The 24005-nt window shown below is 42.9% G+C and overlaps 1 protein-coding gene across 3 annotated transcripts in view; it reads left to right on the top strand.

Moving 5' to 3' along the window:
- The window catches only part of S1P (membrane-bound transcription factor site-1 protease), a 181533-nt gene that overhangs the window by 107930 nt on the left and 49598 nt on the right, over nt 1-24005 (top strand). For all 3 annotated transcript variants that reach the window (XR_006773386.2, XM_045749653.2, XM_069302196.1), the window contains exons 8-10: nt 5022-5138; nt 9251-9388; nt 9607-9982. Coding sequence is in view for 2 of the 3 variants with exons in the window: in XM_045749653.2 (XP_045605609.1) it covers nt 5022-5138; nt 9251-9388; nt 9607-9982 (631 nt within the window). In the remaining variant the exon portion in view is untranslated. The remainder of the gene's footprint in view (nt 1-5021; nt 5139-9250; nt 9389-9606; nt 9983-24005) is intronic.

Here is a 24005-nt window from a genome sequence, read left to right on the forward strand (position 1 = left end):
AGTGTTTGGTAACATGTCTTGGGCTCATATTCGGGCGCGTGGATTTTGGAAGTCTAACAGGGTCCTGGCTGCCCGTTATTTGGTGAACGTCCCTGCTCCTCGGCGTTCTTGTGTTGCTTTGGGTCGCAGGTTGCAGCCAGTTGTCTCGACTTCGCATTGAGGAGTTTGTGGCCGCCACCTCCCGGGTAAGTCCCTATTTTACTTCTCTTTGGGTATGTAGCTCCAGGGAGCTGTAGGGGCTTCCCACAGAAAACCAGGGTTGAATGTAATGAAACGCGTTTTTCTGGGTGAGCCTCGGAGGCTCTCTGACTACCCTCCCTCCTATCCGGTCGGTGGGGTTTTTTCGCGTTGGTTGAAGCCTAGTTTTCGAAATGAAGGCAGCCGTCGCAGTGAGGTACGGGGGTCCCCCTCCTCTTCAAGGGGAGGGGAGGGCAGGGCTGCGCAGACGACCACGAGGCAGTAAATTGATTGTTTGATTGTTTCCTTTGGATTGTGGGGAGTTTCTACCCCTCTGTTCGGTTTTTGTTGTAGTTTCTTACCATGTGGGGTTTGTTTTGTTATGCCTACCTTTCTGGGTGCCTAACCCCGATCGATAGCAGATAAGGAAAACCCCCAACCATAATGGGGTTTTCCAGGGCCATTGCTCCCTGAAACCTCTCTGAAGGGGCCAGGTTCTGGCGCTAGTCCCTGGTAGGTCTGAACTTTATAGCTAATGTCCCGATCTACAATAACATACATTAGCCCGATAAGCTCCAGGGAGCCCCTGAGGCTCACCCAGAAAATGGCGTTTAATTACATTCAACGCTGGTTTTTTGATATCCAGCCTCAGAACTGGAGTCGTGGGTAGCCGGCACGAGGGGTCTGGGGCTCCCCCTTCCCCCTCCCGGGGAGGGGGGAACTGCGCAGAAGGCGGCGATGTCATGCGACGATGACATCGTTTGCTCGTTTTTGTTTGGGGAGGTCTGTCCACTAGTTCTGCTCTCAGTAGCAATTTCTTAATCAGAATAGGGGTTTGTTTTGGGATGCTTACCTTTCTGGGTACTTGACCTGGTCGGTGGGTCCTGGTGTTCCTCTTCGCCTATCATTTCTTCAAGGGGTTCTGTCGTCTATCCTCTTGCCTACTGGCTAGCAAAAACTCTGATGCCTTATCTTGACCCTTTTTCTCCAGCCAATCTTTGTCACAGAAAGACAGCACCTGCAGCCCTCCTGCAAGATGCTTAATCTCTGTTTACTAATATTCCCCTCTGATGACGTTCTCTCTTTCCTTAAACAGAAGGCGACTGAGGGTCTTCTTCCTCTCTCGCTTCCTACTGATGTTTTCCTCGAACTCATTAGAAGGGATCATAACACTCTCTTCCCTGTTCTTGCCAATTTCTACATGGACTACTTTTCTTCCTTCTATTGATACTCATCCCTCTCTCTGGCTTCGCTGTGTTGATGACATTTTTGCTTTATGGCCTTATGACCTTAGTATTTTCCAGCTTTTCCTCTCCTCTCATAACAATCTGGCTTCTTCCATCCATTTAAAAGTTGAATGGGAATCTAATTCCCTCCTTCCTTTCCTTGACGTTCATGTTCACAGCTCTGTGTCCGGGTTCTCTTTCTCTTGTCTATCGCAAACCCATGCATAGTGGCATGTACATTCACTTCTTTACCTACCATCCTCCTTCTGTTAAGAAAAGTGTCCTCGTCTCTCTTTTCCTCCGCTCTCTACATATCAGCGACCCTCAGTTTCTGGACTCTGAAATTTCCTTTATTTACAAATCATTCTCTCGCCTTGTTTACCCTTTACATTTTATCAATTGTGCCTATTCTCAAGCTAAACCTACTGTGCTCTGCCTTCCCTTCATATCTGAACTAAAAACCTTTACTAATACCTTTCGTCCTCTTGACATAAAGCTCGCCTTTCAACAAACTAACACTCTTCATAGCAATCTAGTTCACACTGCTCCTCCTACGTCAGAAGGTTATTGGTGTCTACTCTATTTCCTGTTTGTCTTGTCTTTGATGAAACTGGCCGTACACTTAATGACAGACTTAAGGAACACAAAAGAAGTGTTAAGTTTGCAGACACAAATAATGCTCTCTTCTGTCATGTTAGGGATTCTATCATCCTATTGATTGGTCTTCCTCCAAAATAATCTTTTCTACCTCTACACAGACGCTGTCTTGTCGAATCGGCTCCAATACACAACCTACCCAACATGAACCTGAGTCCTGGCTTTGTTGCTGTTGACTCTTCCCTTTCACAGTATATACTCAAATGTTCTAAACTTTCTAACAAACGTGACCCAACATAAGCCTACCCTTCCTTTTATCTTTTTCTTTCTCATGTTTTCTCTTATGATCCCCTTCCTTATTCCTATTATTACCCCCTTTATTACACCTTACCTTCCGTTTCTGTTGCCTTGCTTTTTCTTCCTCTGAGATTTCCTTCTCCTCACCTCTCTCTCTCTCTCTCTCTTGCCTATTTATTGCCATTGCCTCCTTCCTCTCATCACATCACTGACAGTTACAGCCCCGCTCCTGTGCCAGGTAAGTCTACTACAGGCTCACCATAGCCCATGCTACTTGCCCGCTCCTGTACCAGGAACTTGTTCCAAGTAGCTGATGGACCGAAACATAATTGTTTCTTCACGTTCTGGTGTGTGGTTTGGTCAACATTCAATGCTTTTCTCTTTTTTTTTTGTATGCACTACTGAGTTGTTATATGAAACAGGTGGGCAGTGCAGTTGTTTAACCACTTAACTGCGCCAACCGAGTATTATCGGTCGGCAGGAAACTACACCAACCGAGAAAACTCTCTTTGATTTTTCGGTACCAATTCTAAATGTGTACGAGGTTGGTTGTGTACGAAATGGACTCTTAGGACCTCCAGTCAGAGGCAGCCATATTGGAAAAAATTCCCAGAATGCCCTAGGGCTGCTGGCTGGGTTAGTATTGAATGAGCAACCATGGGTGGCGCACGTGCCTCTGGCTCCCAAACACCTGTCCGACGAGGTGTTGAAAGATAACACTCTGTCGGTGAAATTCAAACCTTATTGTTTGAAGAACATAAGGGTCATAATATTGGTGAAGCTAGGCGCAATAAGGACCTAGCACAAAGGTTGGATGCAAGTGATACAGCACCTATGAGGACGATACAGCAAGCGTATCCAGTTTTAGCTCTGAGCGTCACCCTTGCAATCCTATGCTATCTACAATTTCTTTAGATGATACATACTGTAGATGAATCATTTTCTGCATTCAGTGATGATGCATCTGATACAAATAGCATAGATGAACAGTGTTAGCGGCTTCCATGGTGGTGTTTTCCATAGATATTTTCAAGAATACCTGAATCTCTTCCTAACTGACGGACACTCTTTGAGGCTAGCTGAATCTCTTTCTGAATGACGGACACTCTTTGAGGCAGGCTTAATCTCTTCCTGTGTGGGACCATACAAAGCGATCTTTTCAAGACTACCTTACAAATTGATCTTTTCCTATAATCTTTTCAATACTACCTTATGCTTTACAAGCTTGGCTACATACAACCTACAAGTACTAAAGCCAAGGGTGTACGTGAGTGCGTTATTTGCAAGCACACAGAATGAAGAAACAGGAAGCGAAAATTTATCTGTACCTGGTGCACTGAGAGCGAAGTCGTGCTGTGTGCCATGGACTACTTCATTGATTATTACTCACTTCCGAAGTACTGAGTGTGTAATACAGTATGTTACTGTGTAAATAGTGTGTGAAACTGTACATATTGTAATTTTAGTTAATTTTTAACAGGTAATATTGGGACAATAAAAATTTATTGTAGACACATTACTGACACATGTATCACAGTTCCATGAAACATTATGAACGTTCTACTGTATACATATTGTAAAGGATACAAATATTCATCATATATGATAAAAAACAAATAAAACCGCATTGGAAATACATAAAACAAATAATTGAAAATATAATTGTGGCAACACCCGGTGCTTGAAAGGCCTGCGCGACAGTGTCTGGGCGATTCACGCATGGACGACCAGGCTCTTATGACGTCACAGCGCACCTTGTCCACGTCCCCACAGCCAAAGTAAGTGGAATTTGGTATTTATTTTTACATAGACATGTTCAGGGAAGGGAATTTATTATTTTACGAAGAAAAAAGAATTTTTTGGGAACACTTTATTTCATGCGCACCGGGGGAATTTCACAATAAACTCGCGCAGCACGGTGGTTAAGGAAGAGACTTGGAACAAAAAGATGAAGTCATTTACATTACATACAGAGGAAAGCATTTTCCAAACTTGTTAAATGACTCTAATGTTTTTAATTGTGTTTAAACATCGGTATAATTTATGAAGTTTGGTACAAATGCAAGGGGGGGGTGATATTTGATTTCATCACCAACTGCTGGCAGCATTTATAGGTCCTGGAGCCTGTTTTCAAGGTCAGAGGACCTGGTCAAAGTTAACATGATTTGCAAACATTGTACTTGGTATGTGTTGACAGATCACTTCGCTTATCATTTTCTAGGTCCTTGTTTTGTGAGTCGACCATTATTGCTTAGCACAGCCCCAACAGCTAGAGTTGCAGGGAAATATTCCATATCTTCTGTTGTGTTATGTAATTTTCTCTTATATTATTTGCAAATTTTATATACCTTATACCAGTCTTTACAATATTTGTATAAACAATTTATCATTGTTAAACTTCAAAAGCAAATGTTCGGTATCTCAAAGTAAGCCAAAATATCTGTTGTATAACATTTCTGTAAAATTCTATAGATTCAAGATGCTTTAAATATTTCATTACTTGACTATGAATATCTCTCAGTTCAGATCTCTACAATGATTCATCAGGGAGAGTTTTGTCCTCATTCACTGCTTTTGTATTATTTGTCTATTGTGCACTGTTTTGGGTGCATATTTGACTGCTAATCAGTCATGCCATGTCAGTCATGCTTTGAAATTTTGGTCGGTGGCCCATACTTCTTAATGGGAATTGTCTGAGTTCACAGGTTGTTTGATTTATTCCAGAACCCTTAACAATCCAGCGGATCAGATGGATGTGATTGGGGTTGGTGGCATAAATTTTGAAGATCAAATAGCACGCTTTTCATCGAGGGGTATGACAACTTGGGAGCTCCCTCAGGGGTAAGTGGTATTGTATGTTCCCTTATGAAGCAAGCCTATCAATACTTAATTACTATTCAAACTTGATTTGTGATGAACATATGTATTTTGAGGTTCATACAACAATTTATAGGTATAAAACTTAGTGTTGAATGTAATGAAATGCCATTTTCTCGGTGAGCCCCAGTGGCTCCCTGGAGCTATCAGACTGATATACTCTATATTAGTCTGGGGCTTCAGTCAATGGAGTTCTGCCTACTGGGGGACCACTAGCCAGAATATGGACCCCCACATTGAGGTGCAGGGAGCAAAGGCTTTAGGAAAACCTGCTTGTATTTGGGGGTATTCCATCAGCTATCAACTGGGGTTAGGCACCCAGAAAAGTAGGCATCTCAAAACAGACCTCTACATGGTAAGAAATTGCAAAAAAAGCCAAGACTTAACAGAGAAACAGAACTTCTCATAAGAAAACAAAGGAAACAAGCAAACAAGCAAATGTCATTTACCACCGCCGCGCCGCTTGTCTGCGCAGCCCTTCCCTTGCACCGGCTACTCACACCTCAGTTTGGAGGATGAGTATCAAAACAGAGGGAGGGAGGGTGCCAGACATGCGGCACAGAGGGGGAGCTGCGCATACATGCGGCACAGCTCGTGTGATGTCATGCTTGTTTGCTAGTTTTTCTTTTGGGGAGTTCTGTCCACTCATTTGACAATTTTTGTTGTTAACCAGAATAGAGGTTTGTTTTGTGGCGCTTACCTTTCTGGGTGCCTGTCCCAGTTGATGGCAGATATAGAATGCTCCAAATCACATGTGCATTTCTATAGGCCATTGCTCTTCATGCCTGTGTGATTGGGGCCAGGTTCTGGTTCATGGTCCCTGGTAGGCCTAGAACTCCACCCACATCGACTGATGCAAAATAGTTAGGGTATCCATATCAGCCATGGATGGCTCCAGGATACCTCTGGGACTCACCCAGAAAAATGGCATTTCATTACATTCAACCCTAGTTTTTTGATGTCCAGCCTCAGAACTGAGAGGTGGATGGCTGGCGTGGGGGTCTGGGGCTCTTCCTTCCCCCTCCCTGGGAAGGGGGAGCTGCGCAGATGGCGGCGCAGTGACGTTTGACGTCATACTCGTTTGCTCGTTTCTGTTTGGGGAGATCTATCCACTCAAGTTCGGCTGAACATAAAAGTTGTTATTATATATTTCGCCATGGGTCCCAAGAAAGCCAGTGGTAAGGTTCAAGGCAAGAAAACACATGTGAGAATGACCATAGAGGAAAAACAAGCGATCATTCGTAAACATGAAAATGGTACACGTGTTGTAGAACTAGCTAGGCAGTATAACAAATCTTCAGGGGAGGAGGAGGAGGCAGTAGAGGATGTCCCTTCCTCATTAATTAAGAAAATGTGTGCAGTATGGGAAGAACTGCAAAGTTTTGCTGAAAAGAATCACCCAGATAAAGCTTTAGCAGGCCGTTGCATTGATCTTATTAATGACTATGTGATGTCTCACTACAGACAAGTGTTACAAAGAAGGGAAAACAATCTTCAAGAAAAACAATGAGAAAATCATGCAGTGAGCTGGTGGCTGAGCGGACAGAACACTGTATGAGTGATCCTGTGGTCCCGGGTTCGATCCCGGGTGCCGGCGAGAAACAATGGGCAGAGTTTCTTTCACCCTGATGCTCCTGTTACCTAGCAGTAAATAGGTACCTGGGAGTTATTCAGCTGTCACGGGCAGCTTCCTGGAGGTAGAGGCCTGGTCGAGGACCAGGCCGCGGGAACACTAAGCCCCGAAATCATCTCAAGATCTCAAGATAACCTCAAGCCAGAAGCAGGTCCTAGTGGTATGCAGGCAAAACGTGCCAGAATGTGTACCCCAGAGAAGTCATCACTGCCTGATGTTATAATGGAAAGGGACTTCCCTTCAAAGCATTAACACCTCTCCTCCTCCCTGTCTTCCATGTGCCAACAGGAGTCATCAGTAAAGGTAAGTAATAACTTGTACATACTTTTGTAGTGAAGACTTGGAGTGAATTAGGTATAAAATTTACTTTGAAGTGAATTTCTTGGAAAGTCAGGAATGGATTAATTCATTTCCCATTATTTCTTATGGGGAAATTCGCTTCAGTTTATGAATTTTCGGGTTACGAACCGTTTCCAGGAACGAATTAAATTCGTAAACTGAGGTACCCCTGTAATGTAAATTGAATTAATCCGTTCTACACTGCCAAAAATATTAACTAAAAAATACATTTTATACAGAAAACTACTCATAGGTACCTTACCTTTATGGAGGACTCTTGTTAATGAATGGAATACGGTAAGGAGGGGTGGGGGAGGAGGAGAGGTGTTTGGAAGGGGAGTCCCCTTTCATTATAACATCAGGCAGTGATGACTTCTCTGGTGTACTCTCTCTCTTAGGTTTTGCAGGCATACCACTAGAACCTGGTTATGGCTCACTGCTTGCTTGTCTTACTAAGAATCTGTCTATAGACACTTGTTTTTCCCCACATTTTAAACACTTGTCTGTAGTGAGACATCACATTGTTTCACTATGAATGATCTCTTGTTTTTCCTCTATTGTCATCCTCACAACTATTTTCTTAGGTTGAACTGTACCACTGACTTTCTTGTAACCCATGGCATGATATACAGTGGTACCTCGAAATACGAGTGTCCCTGAATACGAGCTTTTCGGAATACGAGCAGGATTTGCTCTGAAATTGTGCCTCAGAAGGCGAGGGTTACCTCGGAACACGAGTTTGTTGATACGTGTACAGGCCGACTAGCGCATGGTGGCATGGCGATCGCGCCTCAGTTTACCAGTGTCTCGCGCCCAGTGACTATCCCACCTGAATTCTTCACAAGGATTTACAGTTTTTTGTCGTTTTTTTGGCCATTTGAGCATAAAAGTTGTCATTATATATCTCGCCATGGGTCTCAAGAAAGCCATTGGTAAGGTTTAACCTAAGAAAATGGCTGTGAGTAGAGGCAGTAGAGGATGTCCCTTCTTGATTAAGAAAATGTGTGAAGTATGGGAAGAACTGCAAAGTTTTGTTGAAAAAACTTACCCAGATAAAGCTGTAGCAGGCCGTTGCATTGACCTTTTAAATGACAATGTGATGTCTTACTTCAGACAAGTGTTAAAATGTAGGGAAAAACAAGTGTCTTTAGACAGATTCTTAGTAAAACAAGCAAGTCCTAGTGGTATGCAGGCAAAATGTGCCAGAGTGTGCATACCAGTGAAGTCCTCACTGCCTGATGTTATAATGGAAGGAGACTCCCCTTCCAAACAGTAACACCTCTCCTCCTCCCATCTTCCATACACCAACAGCAGTCCTCAGCAAGGGTAAGTAATAACTTGGACATAGTTTTGTAGGTTTATTTAGATGAATTAGGTATAAAAATTTAGTTTGATGTGGGGTTTTTGGGGTAGTCAGGAACGGATTAATTTATTTCCCATTATTTCTTATGGGGAAATTAGCTTCGGAATACGAGTTTTCGGAATACGAGCTGTCGCCAGGAACGGATTAAACTCTTAAACCGAGGTACCCCTGTATAAGAAGAACTTTTCATGTTCACAAACCAAAAAAGTATAAATACAATTAAATTCTTCACAAAAAATTCAAGTGAGGTCATCATTAGGCGGGAGACATTGGTAAACTGAAGTGCGCCATGCTCCCAGTCGGCCCATACCTGTTTCAACAAACTCGAGCACCGAGGCAAACCTCGAGTACCGAGTCTAATTTTTTGAAGAAATTTAGCTCAAGAACCAAAAAAATTGAAAATGGGCATTCGAAAACCGAGGTTCTACTGCATTATAATTACAGTACTTTTACCAGTTTCTACAAGACTCCTCTCAATGTCATTTCTTGTTTAACATGCTTAGGTATACACAGTAATGTGCTGATATCCTATTCTGTATGAAGGACCATACAGTGTAGATAAAAACCAGCTACAATCTCATCCAATATTCCCACCTCACAGGATGGCCAGTCATACATGGAATCAGAAGATAAGTATAAAATGCAGTATATAAATCTTTTTAAAACAAATATTTTTTAATAAATAAGGTTCGGTATGCAATTGCTGCAAAATTAAATCATTGTTTTTAATTTTTACAACAGGTATGGTCGTGTCAAACCAGACATTGTTACATATGGCTCTTTAGTGCAGGGCTCAAGCATGGAAGGGAAGTGTCGGCAGTTGTCTGGCACTTCAGTAGCGTCGCCTGTGGTAGCTGGAGCTGTCACCCTTCTGGCAAGGTGGGACCGATTTATTTGGTAATGTTTTGTACACATGTTTGTACACATGTTTTGTACACATGATCTGAATATGATCAGCCATTAAAAGAATGTTGGTTTATGCATAAAATATTCTGTCATACAAATAGATGAGACTAGTTATGATTTGCATTCTTAAAGTATCTTTGATTATAACAATTTGTGTGATATTTTCAATCAATCAATTTATTAACTTTCAGTGGTGTTCTTCATCGAGGAGGCATTATTAACCCTGCCAGTATGAAGCAAGCATTGATGGCCTCTGCTCGTAGGCTACCGGGTGTTAACATGTTTGAGCAGGGACATGGCAAACTGGATCTAGTGAAAGCATATCAAGTCCTTTCTAAGTACAAACCACAGGCATCGTTGAGTCCCAGCTATATAGATCTTACTGAGTGTCAGTATATGTGGCCATACTGTACACAACCACTTTACTATGGTGCTATGCCAGTCATTGTGAACGTCACAATACTGAATGGTATGGGGGTGTCAGGACGCATTGTTGAGAAACCGATATGGCATCCTTATACGCCTCAGTATGGCCATCATCTTGATATTGCTTTTACCTATTCTGAGGTATGTATATTTTTGAAGGTGTACTATATCATTAGCTTATCGGTATGAATATGGTGAGCAAGTGAATAAGGCAGCAAAGATTGCATGCGAACAATGAACTAGATATGGTAAGGGACAAGGGTGGGTGGAAGTGGTTTGCGAGGAGAGAATGAATGTATTTGTTCTGCACATGACAATTTATTCTGAGTACTCTATACCTGATCATCTGAAGAGATTGAGTACTGCTGCAAATGACTGTTGGAGTGTGGTGGTGCCTTTGTATCCATGATGCTTTATAATATAGTATAGTATAGTATAGTATATCATACTGTATTTTATATATATATATATTTATATATATATATATATATATATATATATATATATATATATATATATATATATATATATATATATATATATATATATATATATTGTGACGGTAACGCGTTGGTGTTCGGCTGTTTAAGGCTAGGGGTATGGCCTCGTCACATAGTTATAAAAAAAAAAATAGAAAAACTGGAACTTCGTCTGTGGTAAGGTAAGGAGAAGACACACAAAACACAAGTAAACTTTAACAATGAAATTTTAATGACGTTAAATAAATCAAACATGAAAATAATGCACAAACAAATTCTTATAATAAAATCAATGAATCAAAATAATAAGAATTCTTAAATGACAAAATGAAAAGTTACGTTAAGGCAAAATAACAAGAAGTGCAATACAACAGTAAGTGGGAGGTGCTGGAATATTGGCTTAAAGCCACCACCTCTCTCAGTACACTCTAGAGTCTAGCTGGGAGGTGTGCTGGCTACGAAAGCACGGAACATTCTGAAGACTGATGTTGGGGCGACCCCAGACATCGGGTAGTATTGGGGGGCGAGTGCAGGTGCAGCCAGACCGGCGACCAATCAGCGGAGTCGTAGCGATCAACGGGTAGTTTGGTGGTTGGAGTTCGAACAGGTGGCTGGTTGCATACGTTTCTGCTCACCCTGGCAAGCCTTGCTGGTGCTGGTGTTGTTGTCGTTGTTGGACATTTCTTCCATAGTCTTTTTATATAATTGTGAAGACGTAATTTTGGAGGGAAGAGCAGGCTCAATCTCTTGAAGGAGATTATCGTCACAACTCTCCCCCGAAGCCTGCGGTTCTGGAAGAAGTACGTCGTTATGTGGTGGAGTAATGGATGGAGTTGCTTCTACTTCATAAACTCTGGAGAGATCATGGGCTAAGATGTTGTCAGACTCTTGGTATAGCGTGTCTCCAGGTTGAATTTCTGCAGGTAGCAAGCCCATAGTAGAAGACGTTGAGATGAGAAGTGGGCGTGCTGCAGGAGGTGTAGGGTGGTGTGGTCCGTATTGATGGTGGACCGAGCACTTTTCAGGTGTGGAGTGAAGTGCTGAAGCTTCAGGATGAGGAAGAGTAGCTCCTTGCCAATTGTTCCGTAGATCCTTGTAGCAGTAGTCGCTGACAGGTGTATTCTTCTCGCCTCGTTGCTGCATCACGACACCACCCACGTCGGTACCATTGGCGTCGACATGGAGGATGAAGGGCTTATCTGACGAGGTGAGAGTGGAATTAGAAGAGGGCATAGGAGCACGATTATTATCCTGAAAGCATTTGGGAAGATCATTAAGGATTTTGGAATTAGAAAGCGCCGACTCCTTGTCAGTGCTTTCGGGAGAAGAAGCCGGGATGGTCTCACTGTGGATGTAGGGTTCTGTGAAGGTAGAACAATTAATCAAGACAGTGGGAGGAGTACCATTATATTGCTTCAGGAGGTTGACGTGGCACAGCTGGGTCTTCCGCCGCCTATCTGGAGTCTCTATCACATAATTATTATTATTCCTGCACTCTTTGACGCAGTAGGGTCCTGAAAATCTGTTTTGTAAAGGTGAACCTGGGATAGGGAAATAAGCAAGGACGAAGTCTCCCGGCTTGAATTTTCTTACTTTGCTGGTCTGGTCGTAATGAGTCTTCATTCTCACCTGGGCTTTCAATAGATTATCATGGGCAAAGCGGTGGACTCTCTCTAGAATGTGCTGAAGGTTTTGAAGAAACTGGGGCACATTCTGATGCTCACTGAAGGTGGCATCTCTGAGAGAGTCTTTGAAAGCCTTAAGGGGAGTACGGCACTTACGGCCGTAGAGCATCTCATAAGGAGATACTCCTAGGGACTCATTGGGGAGACTTCTGAAAATACACATTATTAGGTCAATCTGCTTATCCCAATCCTTTGAGGTTTCACTACAAAACTTTTTCAAGAGTGCTTTGATGGTCTGATGACTACGTTCAAGAGAACCCTGTGAAGCAGGATGATAGGGGCTGGACAATACCTGTTTGATGTTGAACTCCTCCAGTGTCCTTTTGAAGAGATCACTGGTGAAGTTGGTGCCACAGTCACTTTGGATCTCCCTGGGAAATCCGTATTGAGTGAAGATCTTCAGTAGATGTTTGATAACCGTAGCAGCCGTGATGTTCTTCACTGGAACTGCTATGGGAAATCTGGTGGTAGGACACAGGATGGTTAGGATGTAGGCGTTACCTGAACTGGTCCGAGGTAAAGGACCAACACAGTCTATTATGAGTCTGTGGAAAGGTTCCGCAGGCACCTGTATGGGAATCAGTGGTGCTCTGGGAATGGAGACGTTCGGTTTGCCTGCCATCTGACATGTATGACACTGTTTTACGTACTGTTTGACGTTATTTACCATACCTGGCCAGTAGTAGTCTTGACGAATCCCATGGTAAGTCTTGTTGAAGCCGTAGTGGGAGAATGCTCCATGGGCCAGGTGTAGAATAGTGGGCCGCAGGCTGGTGGGAATCACAAGTTGTTCGGTGTTGGCCCAATCGTCCTCCTCCTTCAGTTTACTGGGTCTATATCTGCGGTAGAGCAAGTCGTTCTCTAGGAAGAACCCAGGAATACTGTCGGGTTGAGTCTCAGCCTGGAAAAACAATGGTGTTAAAGTAAGATCTTCCCTCTGCAACTTACGGAACTCCAACTTGGTCAGATGCGGGGGTAGTTTCTGAGGGTCTTGAGGGACAGCGGTAGCAGTAGAGTCAGCTGGCTGTGGACGTGCGGCTTGTGCACGGGTGGTCACGAGAACCGGAGGAGAAACATCATCACTCTCTTGAACCTCTGCTGGAACATACTCAAGAATAGGGTTACTTGGCACAGAGTTACACACCTGGGGTTTGTCCATGACGATCAGGTTGGTTGGTTGCAGGTCTTCTGCCAAGTCGTTGCCTAGGAGAAGTTGCACTCCAGGCATGGGAAAGGGCTTTTCCCTGACGGCGACTTGGACTTCCCCGTTCACGTAGGGACAATCCAGGTGGACTCTGGCGAGAGGGTATGGAGTAGTAGCAGTGAGGTCAGTGATGAAGACCGTTTCCCCGGTGTAGACTATGTTGGGCACAGCCGACTTCAAGATGATCGATTGTAGAGCCGCTGTGTCCCTCAAGATCTTCAATTTGAAACGTCCCTCCGGATTTGAACCGTTGGCAGAGACAGTTCCAGTATACAGGTGGTTACTGAAAAGAGAAAGATCATTAACATCAACACCAACATTCATCACAGGCTTACCGGACTTAGGAGGAGTTGGTTTGGGTCGTTGTTGGTCAGTGGTTCCCTTGTATTGAGACTTACCACACTTGTCTATGGTATGTCCATAGAGTCTACAATACTTGCAGTACAGTTGTGAACCAGCTTGATCGGGGCTCACCTTCTCGTAACTGTACCACGACTTCTTACTGGAGGATGGTTCAGGTGTCAGCCGGTGGATGAGGCTGTAAGTGTCAGCCGACTTAGCACACTTCAGGTAGTCGGTTTCTTCTTTATCTGCTAAGTAGAGGCGGACAGGAGGCGGCACACGTCTCAAGAATTCTTCAACAAGCATCAGGTTGACGAGTTCTGTAAAAGTAGAGACATGTGCTGCTTCTAGCCATTTCATGAAATACCTCCGTTTCGTGTTAGCAAACTCGAGGAAGGTAGTGGTACTTGCCTTCAGGTGGTCACGGAATTTCCTTCTATAACTTTCAGTAGAGAGGAGGTAGGCGTCCAACACTGCTTGTTTCAAAGTGTAGTAGTCATTCTCAGACGCCAAAGTACTGAGTGTGACTGCAGCTCTACCTGTAAGATGGACTCTGAGAAGTGTTGCCCATTGGTCGACAGGCCAACTGAGTTGATTAGCAAGGGTTTCAAAGGTGGTAAAGAACACATCAACTTCTGCTTCTACAAAGGATGGCATTAACTTACTTGCATGTGATATATTAAAACTGACGGGAAGATTGGCAGTAGCTTGCTGGCGTTGAGCGAGGTGTGAAGTTTCCAACGTGTATTCCCGTTGACGACACTCAAGAGCCAGAGTCGCTTGTTGCTTGTCATGTTCGCGTTGTATTTCCAACTCGCGTTGTTTGGTTTCAAGCTGTAAGCGTTCACGTTCACGGAGCATTGCAAACTCACGTTCCTTGAGGGCGATCTCTTCCCTTCGTATGTCAGCTGCTTCCCTTTGCTGTTCGCGGGCTTCCCTTTGCTGCTCACGTTCAATCTTGGCCAGCTCTAGTTTGAGTTTCAGCGTTGCCAAATCAGTTTTATCTGCAATATAGTAAGTTTCATGAGTTTCAGAGTCTATCTTACCTTGCTCTAAATAGTAATCCAGCAACAGGTTGTGTAGGTCATTTTTGTTGGCTTGGTAGGGAACTTCTAGTTGATACTCATGTGCAAGAGTTTGTAGTTCAGTCCTCTTGGCACGACTTAAAGTCCCTATTTCACCTGCTGGATTTGCACGGAAAGTTTGGAGACGAAACATGGTGAAATTAGCAAATAAAGGTACACGAATGTTCAATAATGAAATGTCAGAAACAGGACAACGTGGCAACTGGTACCTATCCTGTGTGATCTTTAACAATTAACGTTAAGTGAAAGATATTAAATGATTAAATTAAATCAAGGGCGCAGGAAATCTTGTACCCGGTACTCATGTAAGAGAATAAGGGCAAGAAAATCCTACTAACAAATGAAACAGAGTTTCGAAAACAAATGAAACAGTTAAATGCTTCAAAAGTAAAATTGGTAGTCCAAGGATGTAGGCATACCTTGCCAAGTCTCTATAGGACATAAAGCAAGTTTTTCCTACTGAATTTAATATGATACTTACAGAATTAGCGAACTTTTGTGCTCTGAAAAAATAAGCTAATTCCCTACCGTTGTATGTATCATCATCTCTGACTGACGTGTAGGGGTGCGAGGTGTCAACTGGTGACGAGAACTGCTGCTGAGGTCCCAATTCAGCAACTAAAGTTCGAGCTAGAGGAACTATGGCCCTCTTTGTCCTCCTACAGTCAGATTGCAGAAGATTGGGTACTCTTGACCCGGGGCAGACCACAGTACCAGGGTACCAATATGATGATCTGTCAGAATGAGAAATATTCAAGGGACATAGATGGTAAATACGAGTAATAACATGGAGGGAGAGATGACCAATTAAGAGTATGACTGAGGCCTACAGTCACCACGTAATCCAAAGTTGTCTCACCTTCACTATATGTTACTCTCGTAATGCACAATACACCGCACCTTATAAAAAATGAAATTGAATGAAAAATAGTAAAGCTACGTTAACAGAGTTAAATACGCTTACCATAAATTACCACTTGGCACCAGTACCTGAGTGAGGCTCCTAGGACAGGCCCCCATATAACTTGTGACGGTAACGCGTTGGTGTTCGGCTGTTTAAGGCTAGGGGTATGGCCTCGTCACATAGTTATAAAAAAAAATAGAAAAACTGGAACTTCGTCTGTGGTAAGGTAAGGAGAAGACACACAAAACACAAGTAAACTTTAACAATGAAATTTTAATTACGTTAAATAAATTAAAACATGAAAATAATGCACAAACAAATTCTTATAATAAAATCAATCAAAATAATAAGAATACTTAAATGACACAATGAAAAGTTACGTTAAGGCAAAATAACAAGAAGTGCAATACAACAGTAAGTGGGAGGTGCTGGAATATTGGCTTAAAGCCACCACCTCTCTCAGTACACTCTAGAGTCTAGCTGGGAGGTGTGCTGGCTACGAAAGCACGGAACATTCTGAAGACTGATGTTGGGGCGACCCCAGACATCGGGTAGTATTGGGGGGCGAGTGCAGGTGCAGCCAGACCGGCGACCAATCAGCGGAGTCGTAGCGATCAACGGGTAGTTTGGTGGTTGGAGTTCGAACAGGTGGCTGGTTGCATACGTTTCTGCTCACCCTGGCAAGCCTTGCTGGTGCTGGTGTTGTTGTCGTTGTTGGACATTTCTTCCATAGTCTTTTTATATAATTGTGAAGACGTAATTTTGGAGGGAAGAGCAGGCTCAATCTCTTGAAGGAGATTATCGTCACAATATATATACATACATATACATATACATATACATACATATACACATACACACACATACTGTATATGATGATAAATGGGCTAATGACTTTAAATAATTTCTATGATCTTCTTGCACTATAATAATAATCCTATTTCACTGGGCTGCCAATGAAAGTGGAAAAGAGAATAATAATAATGAATGATTGATTAATATTATTTTAATTATCATTATTATTACAGGTATTGAGAAAATCATTTGGAGCACTGAGGTGACTCAAAACAGCAATCAAGGAATGCCCAGCTGTGCACCTTGTACCCTTATACCACAACTTTGTATAACTTATACAATCTGGGATTCCATTGACTCTGCAAATTTAGTTATTAAAACACTTCTTCACAAATACTAGGAAAACTAGGAGGAGGAGGAGGAGGTTATGTACTAACTTCTATAAATTAAAAAAAAATACAAATAACAAAACAGCTTAGTGCTAGTTGGTAGTAGATAGTTATTAGCACTTAAGATTTCCCTCTTTGAGTGGTTTAAGATGGGGAGTGAGGAAGGTCAAAATAGGAGGTGTGCTGCTCTCACCAACCTGTCACCAGTATCTAAATTAAGATCTTGTAATAAAGACTAAATAATATTAAATGGAGCAAACAGTGGTGATTAAATTAGTTTCTGGTTAGCCTAACCTTAAAAAATAATTAGTTATTAATTAAATGGAATTATTCAGTGCATTAACTATCGCTGAGATAAAATAGTTTATTGCAATATATCACAAATTTATCCAATTGCAGGAATTGCTTTTAAAGATTAATTGACCTAGCTAGTACAATTAATTACAGTGGCCCCTCCATTTACAAATATAATCCATTCCCAGAGATGGTTTGTAACCCAAAATGAATTTTCCCTTAAGAAATAATGTAAGTTGAATTAATCCATTCCACACTCCTAAAAATATTAACTTCAAAATACATTTCACACCTAATTCACACAAATATTTAGTACTATAGTATGTACAAGTTATAGCTTACCTCTATTGATGACTCTTGTTGGCGTATTGCAGATGGTGAGGAGGAGAGGTGTTACTTATTGGAAGGGAGAGTCCCCTTCCATTATAACATCAGGCAGTAATGACTTCTCTGGGGTACTCTCTCCTACATTTTGCAGGCATATCACTAGGTTGTGGCTCACTGCTTGCTTGCTTGTCTTACTAAGAATCTGTCTAAAGACATTAGTTTTTCCCTACAATTTAACACTTGTCTGTAGTGAGACATCACATTGTCATTTAAAAGGTCAATGCAATGGCCTGCTACAGTTGTATCTGGGCGAGTGTTTTCAACAAAACTTTGCAGTTCTTCCCATACTTAACACATTTTCTTAATGAGAAAGGGACATCCTCTACTGCCATTACTCACAACTATTTTCTTATGTTGAACCTTACCACTGACTTTCTTGGGACCCATGGTGTGATATATAATAATTACTGTTATGTTCAAAACCCAAAAAAACAATGAAAATCTTTACAAAGAATTCAGACGCGATCATCACTAAGTGGGAGGCACTGGTAAACTGAAGCGTGGTTGACCGTGCTACCAGGAACAACGCGCTAGGCCGCCTATACTCGTATCACTAAACAACATTACTAGAGGGAAACCTCGTAACCCGATTAAAATTTTACAAAGAAATTGGGCTTGTAACCCAAAAAGTTCATAAATAGGGGCATTCGCAAGCCGAGGTGTTACTCTACCACAAAACTCTATTTACACAAACCTCTTTATGGGTGTTAAACCCACGTTATTACCAGATTCCTGAAACAGAAATGATTAATGGTACAATATAACATTTTTGCAAGGATCATGACAAAAAATCTGAAGTACCATCAGATATACCATCTGATGTACCATCTGAGGGGGGGCCTGACAGCTGAGTGGACAGTGCTTCGGATTCGTAGTCCTGAGGTTCCGGGTTCGATCCTCAATGGAGGCGGAAACAAATGGGCAGAGTTTCTTTCACCCTGATGTCCCTTGTTAACCTAGCAGTAAATAGGTACCTGGGAGTTAGACAGCTGCTATGGGCTACTTCCTGGGGGTGTGTAACAAAAAGGAGGCCTGGTCAAGGACCAGGCCGCAGGGATGCTAAGCCCCAAAATCAATTCAAGATAACCTCGAACCATCTCTTAGACCCTAAGGTAAAAATCTGGGTATGCAAAGTCTTCTGTTGTTTTGTTAAGACTTTCTATAGCTTTCTTAGCAGGCTTCACACTGTATTTTCTTCCTACCCCAGTCCCTGACCTCCCCAGTCGGTCGGCCGAGCGGACAGCACGCTGGACTTGTGATCCTGTGGTCCTGGGTTCGATCCCAGGCGCCGGCGAGAAACAATGGGCAGAGTTTCTTTCACCCTATGCCCCTGTTACCTAGCAGTAAAATAGGTACCTGGGTGTTAGTCAGCTGTCACAGGCTGCTTCCTGGGGGTGGAGGCCTGGTCAAGGACCGGGCCGCGGGGACACTAAAAAAGCCCCGAAATCATCTCAAGATAACCCCCCACCCCCACCCTATGCCCGCCCTGCTCCGGGCACCTGGTTGATGGGGTTCTGGGAGTTCTTCTACTCCCTAAGCCCTGCCCAAGGCCAAGCTTGACTGGTAAGAGTTTGGTCTACCAGGCTGTTGCTTGCAGCGGTCCACAGGCCCACATATCCACCACAGCCCAGTTGGTCCAGCACTCCTTGGAGAAAATGATCTAGTTTTCTCTTGAAGATGTCCATGGTTGTTCCGGCAATATTTCTTAAGCTCGCTGGGAGGGAGTTGAACAACCATGGACCTCTGATGTTTATACATTGTTCTCTGATTGTGCCTATGGCACCCCTGCTCCTCACTGGTTCTATTCTGCATTTTCTTCCATATCGTTCACTCCAGTATGTTGTTATTTTACTGTGTAGATTTGGTACTTGGCCCTCCAGTGTCTTCCACGTGTATATTATTTGATATCTCTGTTTTCTTTCTAATGAGTACATTTGGAGAGCTTTGAGACGATCCCAATAATTTAGGTGCTTTATTGCATCTATGTATGCCATATATGTTCTCTGTATTCCCTCTATTTCAGCAATCTCTCCTGCTCTGAAGGGAGGAAGGGAGTACTGAGCAGTACTCAAGATGGGACAACACAAGTGACTTGAAGAGTACAACCATTGTGATGGGATCCCTGGATTTGAAAGTTCTCGTAGTCCATCCGATTATCTTTCTGGCTGACGCAATATTTGCTGGGTTATGCTCCCTAAACGTTAGGTCGTCAGACATCATTATTTCCAAATCCTTTACATGCTGCTTTCCTACTATGTGCACATTTGACTGTGTTTTGTACCCTGTATTATGTTTAACCACTTAACTGCGCCAACCGAGTATTCTCGGTCGGCGGGATACTGCGCCAACCGAGTATTCTCGGTCGGCGGGATTCTGCGCCAACCGAGAAAACTCTTTTTGATTTTTCGGTACCAATTCTAAATGTGTACAAGGTTGGTTGTGTACGAAATGAACTCTTAGGACCTCCAGTCAGAGGCAGCCATCTTGGAAAAAATTCCCAGGATGCTCTAGTGCTGCTGGCTGGGTAAGTACTGAATGAGCAACCATGGGTGGCGCACGCGCCTCTGGCTCCCAAACACCTGTCCGACGCGGTGTTGATAGATGACGCTCTGTCGGTGAAATTCCAACCTTATTGTTTGAAGAACTTAAGGGTCATGATAATGGTGAAGCTAGGGGCAATAAGGATCTAACACAAAGGTCGGATGCAAGTGATACAGCACCTATGAGGACGATACAGCGATCTCTCCTGCTCTGAAGGGTTATCCAGGGTTAGCTCTGAGCGTCACCCTTGCAATCCTATGCTATCTACAATTTATTTAGTTGATACATAGATGAATCGTTTTCTACGTTCAGTGATGATGCTTCTGATACAAGTAGTATAGATGAACCGTGTTAGCGGCTTCCATGGTGGTGTTTTCCATAGATATTTTCAAGAATACCTGAATCTCTTCCTGACGGACACTCTTTGAGGCTAGCTGAATCTCTTTCTGAATGACGGACACTCTTTGAGGCAGGCTTAATCTCTTCCTGTGTGGGACCATACAAAGCGATCTTTTCAAGACTACCTTACAAATTGATCTTTTCCTATAATCTTTTCTATACTACCTTATGCTTTACAAGCTTGGCTACATACAACCTACAAGTACTAAAGCCAAGGGTGTACGTGAGTGCGTTATTTGCAAGCACACAGAATGAAGAAACAGGAAGCGAAAATTTATCTGTACCTGGTGCACTGAGAGCGAAGTCGTGCTGTGTACCATGGACTACTTCATTGATTATTACTCACTTCCGAAGTACTGAGTGTGTAATACAGTATGTTACTGTGTAAATAGTGTGTGAAACTGTACATATTGTAATTTTAGTTAATTTTTAACAGGTAATATTGCGACAATAAACATATATTGTAGACACATTACTGACACATGTATCACAGTTCCATGAAACATTATGAACGTTCTACTGTATACATATTGTAAAGGATACAAATATTCATCATATATGATAAAAAACAAATAAAACCGCATTGGAAATACATAAAACAAATAATTGAAAATATAATTGTGGCAACACCCGGTGCTTGAAAGGCCTGCGCGACAGTGTCTGGGCGATTCACGCACGGACGACCAGGCTCTTATGACGTCACAGCGCACCTTGTCCACGTCCCCACAGCCAAAGTAAGTGGAATTTGGTATTTATTTTTACATAGGGAACTTCAGGGAAGGGAATTTATCATTTTACGAAGAAAAAAGAAATTTTTTGGGAACACTTTATTTCATGTGCACTGGGGGAATTTCACAATAAACTCGGCGCAGCACCGTGGTTAAGGTCCTCATTTTTACCATACCTGAGTACCTGGAATTTATTACTGTTAACCATCATGTTATTTTCTGTTGCCCAGTCGAAGCTTTATTAATATCTGCTTGAAGTTTTTCAATGTCTTCAGTCGAGGTAATTTTCATGCTGATTTTTGTGTCATCTGCAAAGGATGATACGAAGCTGTGACTTGTATGTTTGTCTATATCTGATATGAGAATAAGGAAAAGCAGTGGTGCAAGGACTGTACCCTGAGGTACAGAGCTTTTAACTGCGCTTGGACTCGATTTTATATACAGTGGAACCTCTATTAACGAGTTTAATCCGTTCTGGCACCGAGCTCGTTACCTGGAAAACTCGTCTTTGGAAACAAATTTCCCCATTTAAAATAAAGGAAATAAATTTAATCCGTTCCACTCCCAAAAACATCCATACTTGTATGACTTTTTTTTATGTAAATATAATATTGCACATTTAAATATAAATGTTTTGTTGTAGTGTTTTAATATTTACTTTACCTTATGAAGAGTAGTTGCTGGCTTGAGGGAGACGATGGGGAGGTGGGAAGGATGAGAGGGGTTATGGTGTGGAAGGAGAATCCACCTCTGAGTCAGGCGGACTCTCTGTTCTTGGGAATTTCACCCAAATTTCATTTCAAATGTCACACAAGGATGCGTTAAACCAGCACCAAATAAAAAACTACGTTGATTACACTCGTTGTGTCAACAATATAATAGTCTTACCACGAAGATACAATACAATGCCGTTTTCTCAAATAGGCAATGTGGTTATTAAAGAAAACGGAAATTTCATGGCAAACATTTATACAATCCCCAAGTCGATCGGATAAGAATTGGATTTTATAGAAATATTTGCTCAAATGAAGCTTGAGCGCGGTGTTTGGGTGCATTCAAGAGAAAAAAAGTGTGTTACGTTCAAGCGACATATACCTGCGAAAGTGATAACACTTTCATAAAGTGTTATCACAAAGTGATAAATTAATTAAACATTTTCACACACCGGGTTGTCACTGCTTTATCAGGACAGCTTTTCCAAGAATGCGTTCACCTTTTCAAACATTCCAAACACTTCCCTGATCTCAGTGGAAGAGGCAGCATCCTCCCTTACCTCCTCATTCCCTTACTAATGGTGTAAATTGTTGATGAGGACCTGCCATACTTCCTTGTGAGATCAGTCACACAGACACCACACTCATGCTTTGCTATAATTTCCTTCTTTAAATCCACAGTAATTGTGTCTTTCTTCCTCTTGACAACACTATCTTTAGCAAGCAGCTTCTTTGGAGACATCATGTGTTACAAATTGTAGTCGCAAAACCACTAAAAACCCAAAGAAAAGCTCAAATAAATCCATAGGGATGCTTGTCGTGTGAGATACAACAACACTGGCGTCGGAGGCGTCCGAGAATTTGCGAGAACCCGCGAGACGCTAGGAAGCGCCATGTGGTTTCACTCGTTAATAGAGGCGAGCTCGTCAATAGAGACAAATTTGCTGTGAGTGGCTTGCTCGTTACTGGAAAAACTCGTTAATAGAGCCACTCGTTAATAGAGGTTCCACTGTAATTGACTGTTACTCGTTGTGCTCTGTTTGACAGAAAACTGAGTATCCAGCATCCTACCTTTACTGGTTATTCCCATTGACCTCATTTTGCATGCTATCACTCCTTAATCTCATTTATCGAAAGCCTTTGCGAAGTCCATGTATACCACATCAGTATTCTGTTTTTCTTCTAACACCTCAGTGACTTTGTCGTAGTGATCAAGTACTGAACGTGAGTGAGTACTGAAGTGCTGTGAGAGGCACGATCTTCCCGCTCGAAATTCATAATCGGTTCAGTTCCTGAACAGATTATGTGCCTTTGTAACCCTTTCCACTACTGTCCACGGGATGGGTATGGGGTGCATAATAAAGAAAGAAATTGAATCCCCCATCCCATGCCCACTTTGCCCCACCAATCACAGACCCAGACCTCCAGCCCCCCAAGACCATATCCTCCCATATCCTCCCAGCCCCCCAACACCATATCCTCCCAGCCCCCCAACACCATATCCTCCCAGCCCCCCAACACCATATCCTCCCAGCCCCCCAACACCATATCCTCCCAGCCCCCCAACACCATATCCTCCCAGCCCCCCCAACACCATATCCTCCCAGCCCCCCCAACACCATATCCTCCCAGCCCCCCCAACACCATATCCTCCCAGCCCCCCAACACCATATCCTCCCCGCCCCTCAACACCATATCCTCCCAGCCCCCCAACACTATATCCTCCCTGCCCCTCAACACTATATCCTCCCAGCCCCCCCAACACCATATCCTCCCAGCCCCCCAACACCATATCCTACCCCAGGTCCTGGTACCCCCTTCCTAGACCCATCCTGTCCCTCATATGATCCGTCGTATGACAGCCTAGTAGACGAAACTCTCACAAGTCAAGCTTGGCCTCGGGCCGGGCTTGGGGAGTAGAAGAACTCCCAGAACCCCATCAACCAGGTATCAACCAGATAACTCCCAGAACCCCATCAAGCAGGTATCTATATCAGGGGCATCAGAGGAAACCGAGGCTGGAGAGAAGAGAGCCAGCTTTAACTCTTGGATGGCACAGATATAAATAGCCAACAACACTGCTGTGCACAAGAACACAATATTTAAAAAAAAAATTCTCCTAAGCTTGTGCTTCTGATCACGGGAAAAAACAAAATCATAGGTCATAACTAAGGGGCATAACTGGCCGACCCCTCACAGTGTTCAAGAGAGAACTGGAT

This window comes from Procambarus clarkii, chromosome 47 (genome assembly GCF_040958095.1).
Source record: "Procambarus clarkii isolate CNS0578487 chromosome 47, FALCON_Pclarkii_2.0, whole genome shotgun sequence".
NCBI lineage: Eukaryota > Metazoa > Arthropoda > Malacostraca > Decapoda > Cambaridae > Procambarus > Procambarus clarkii.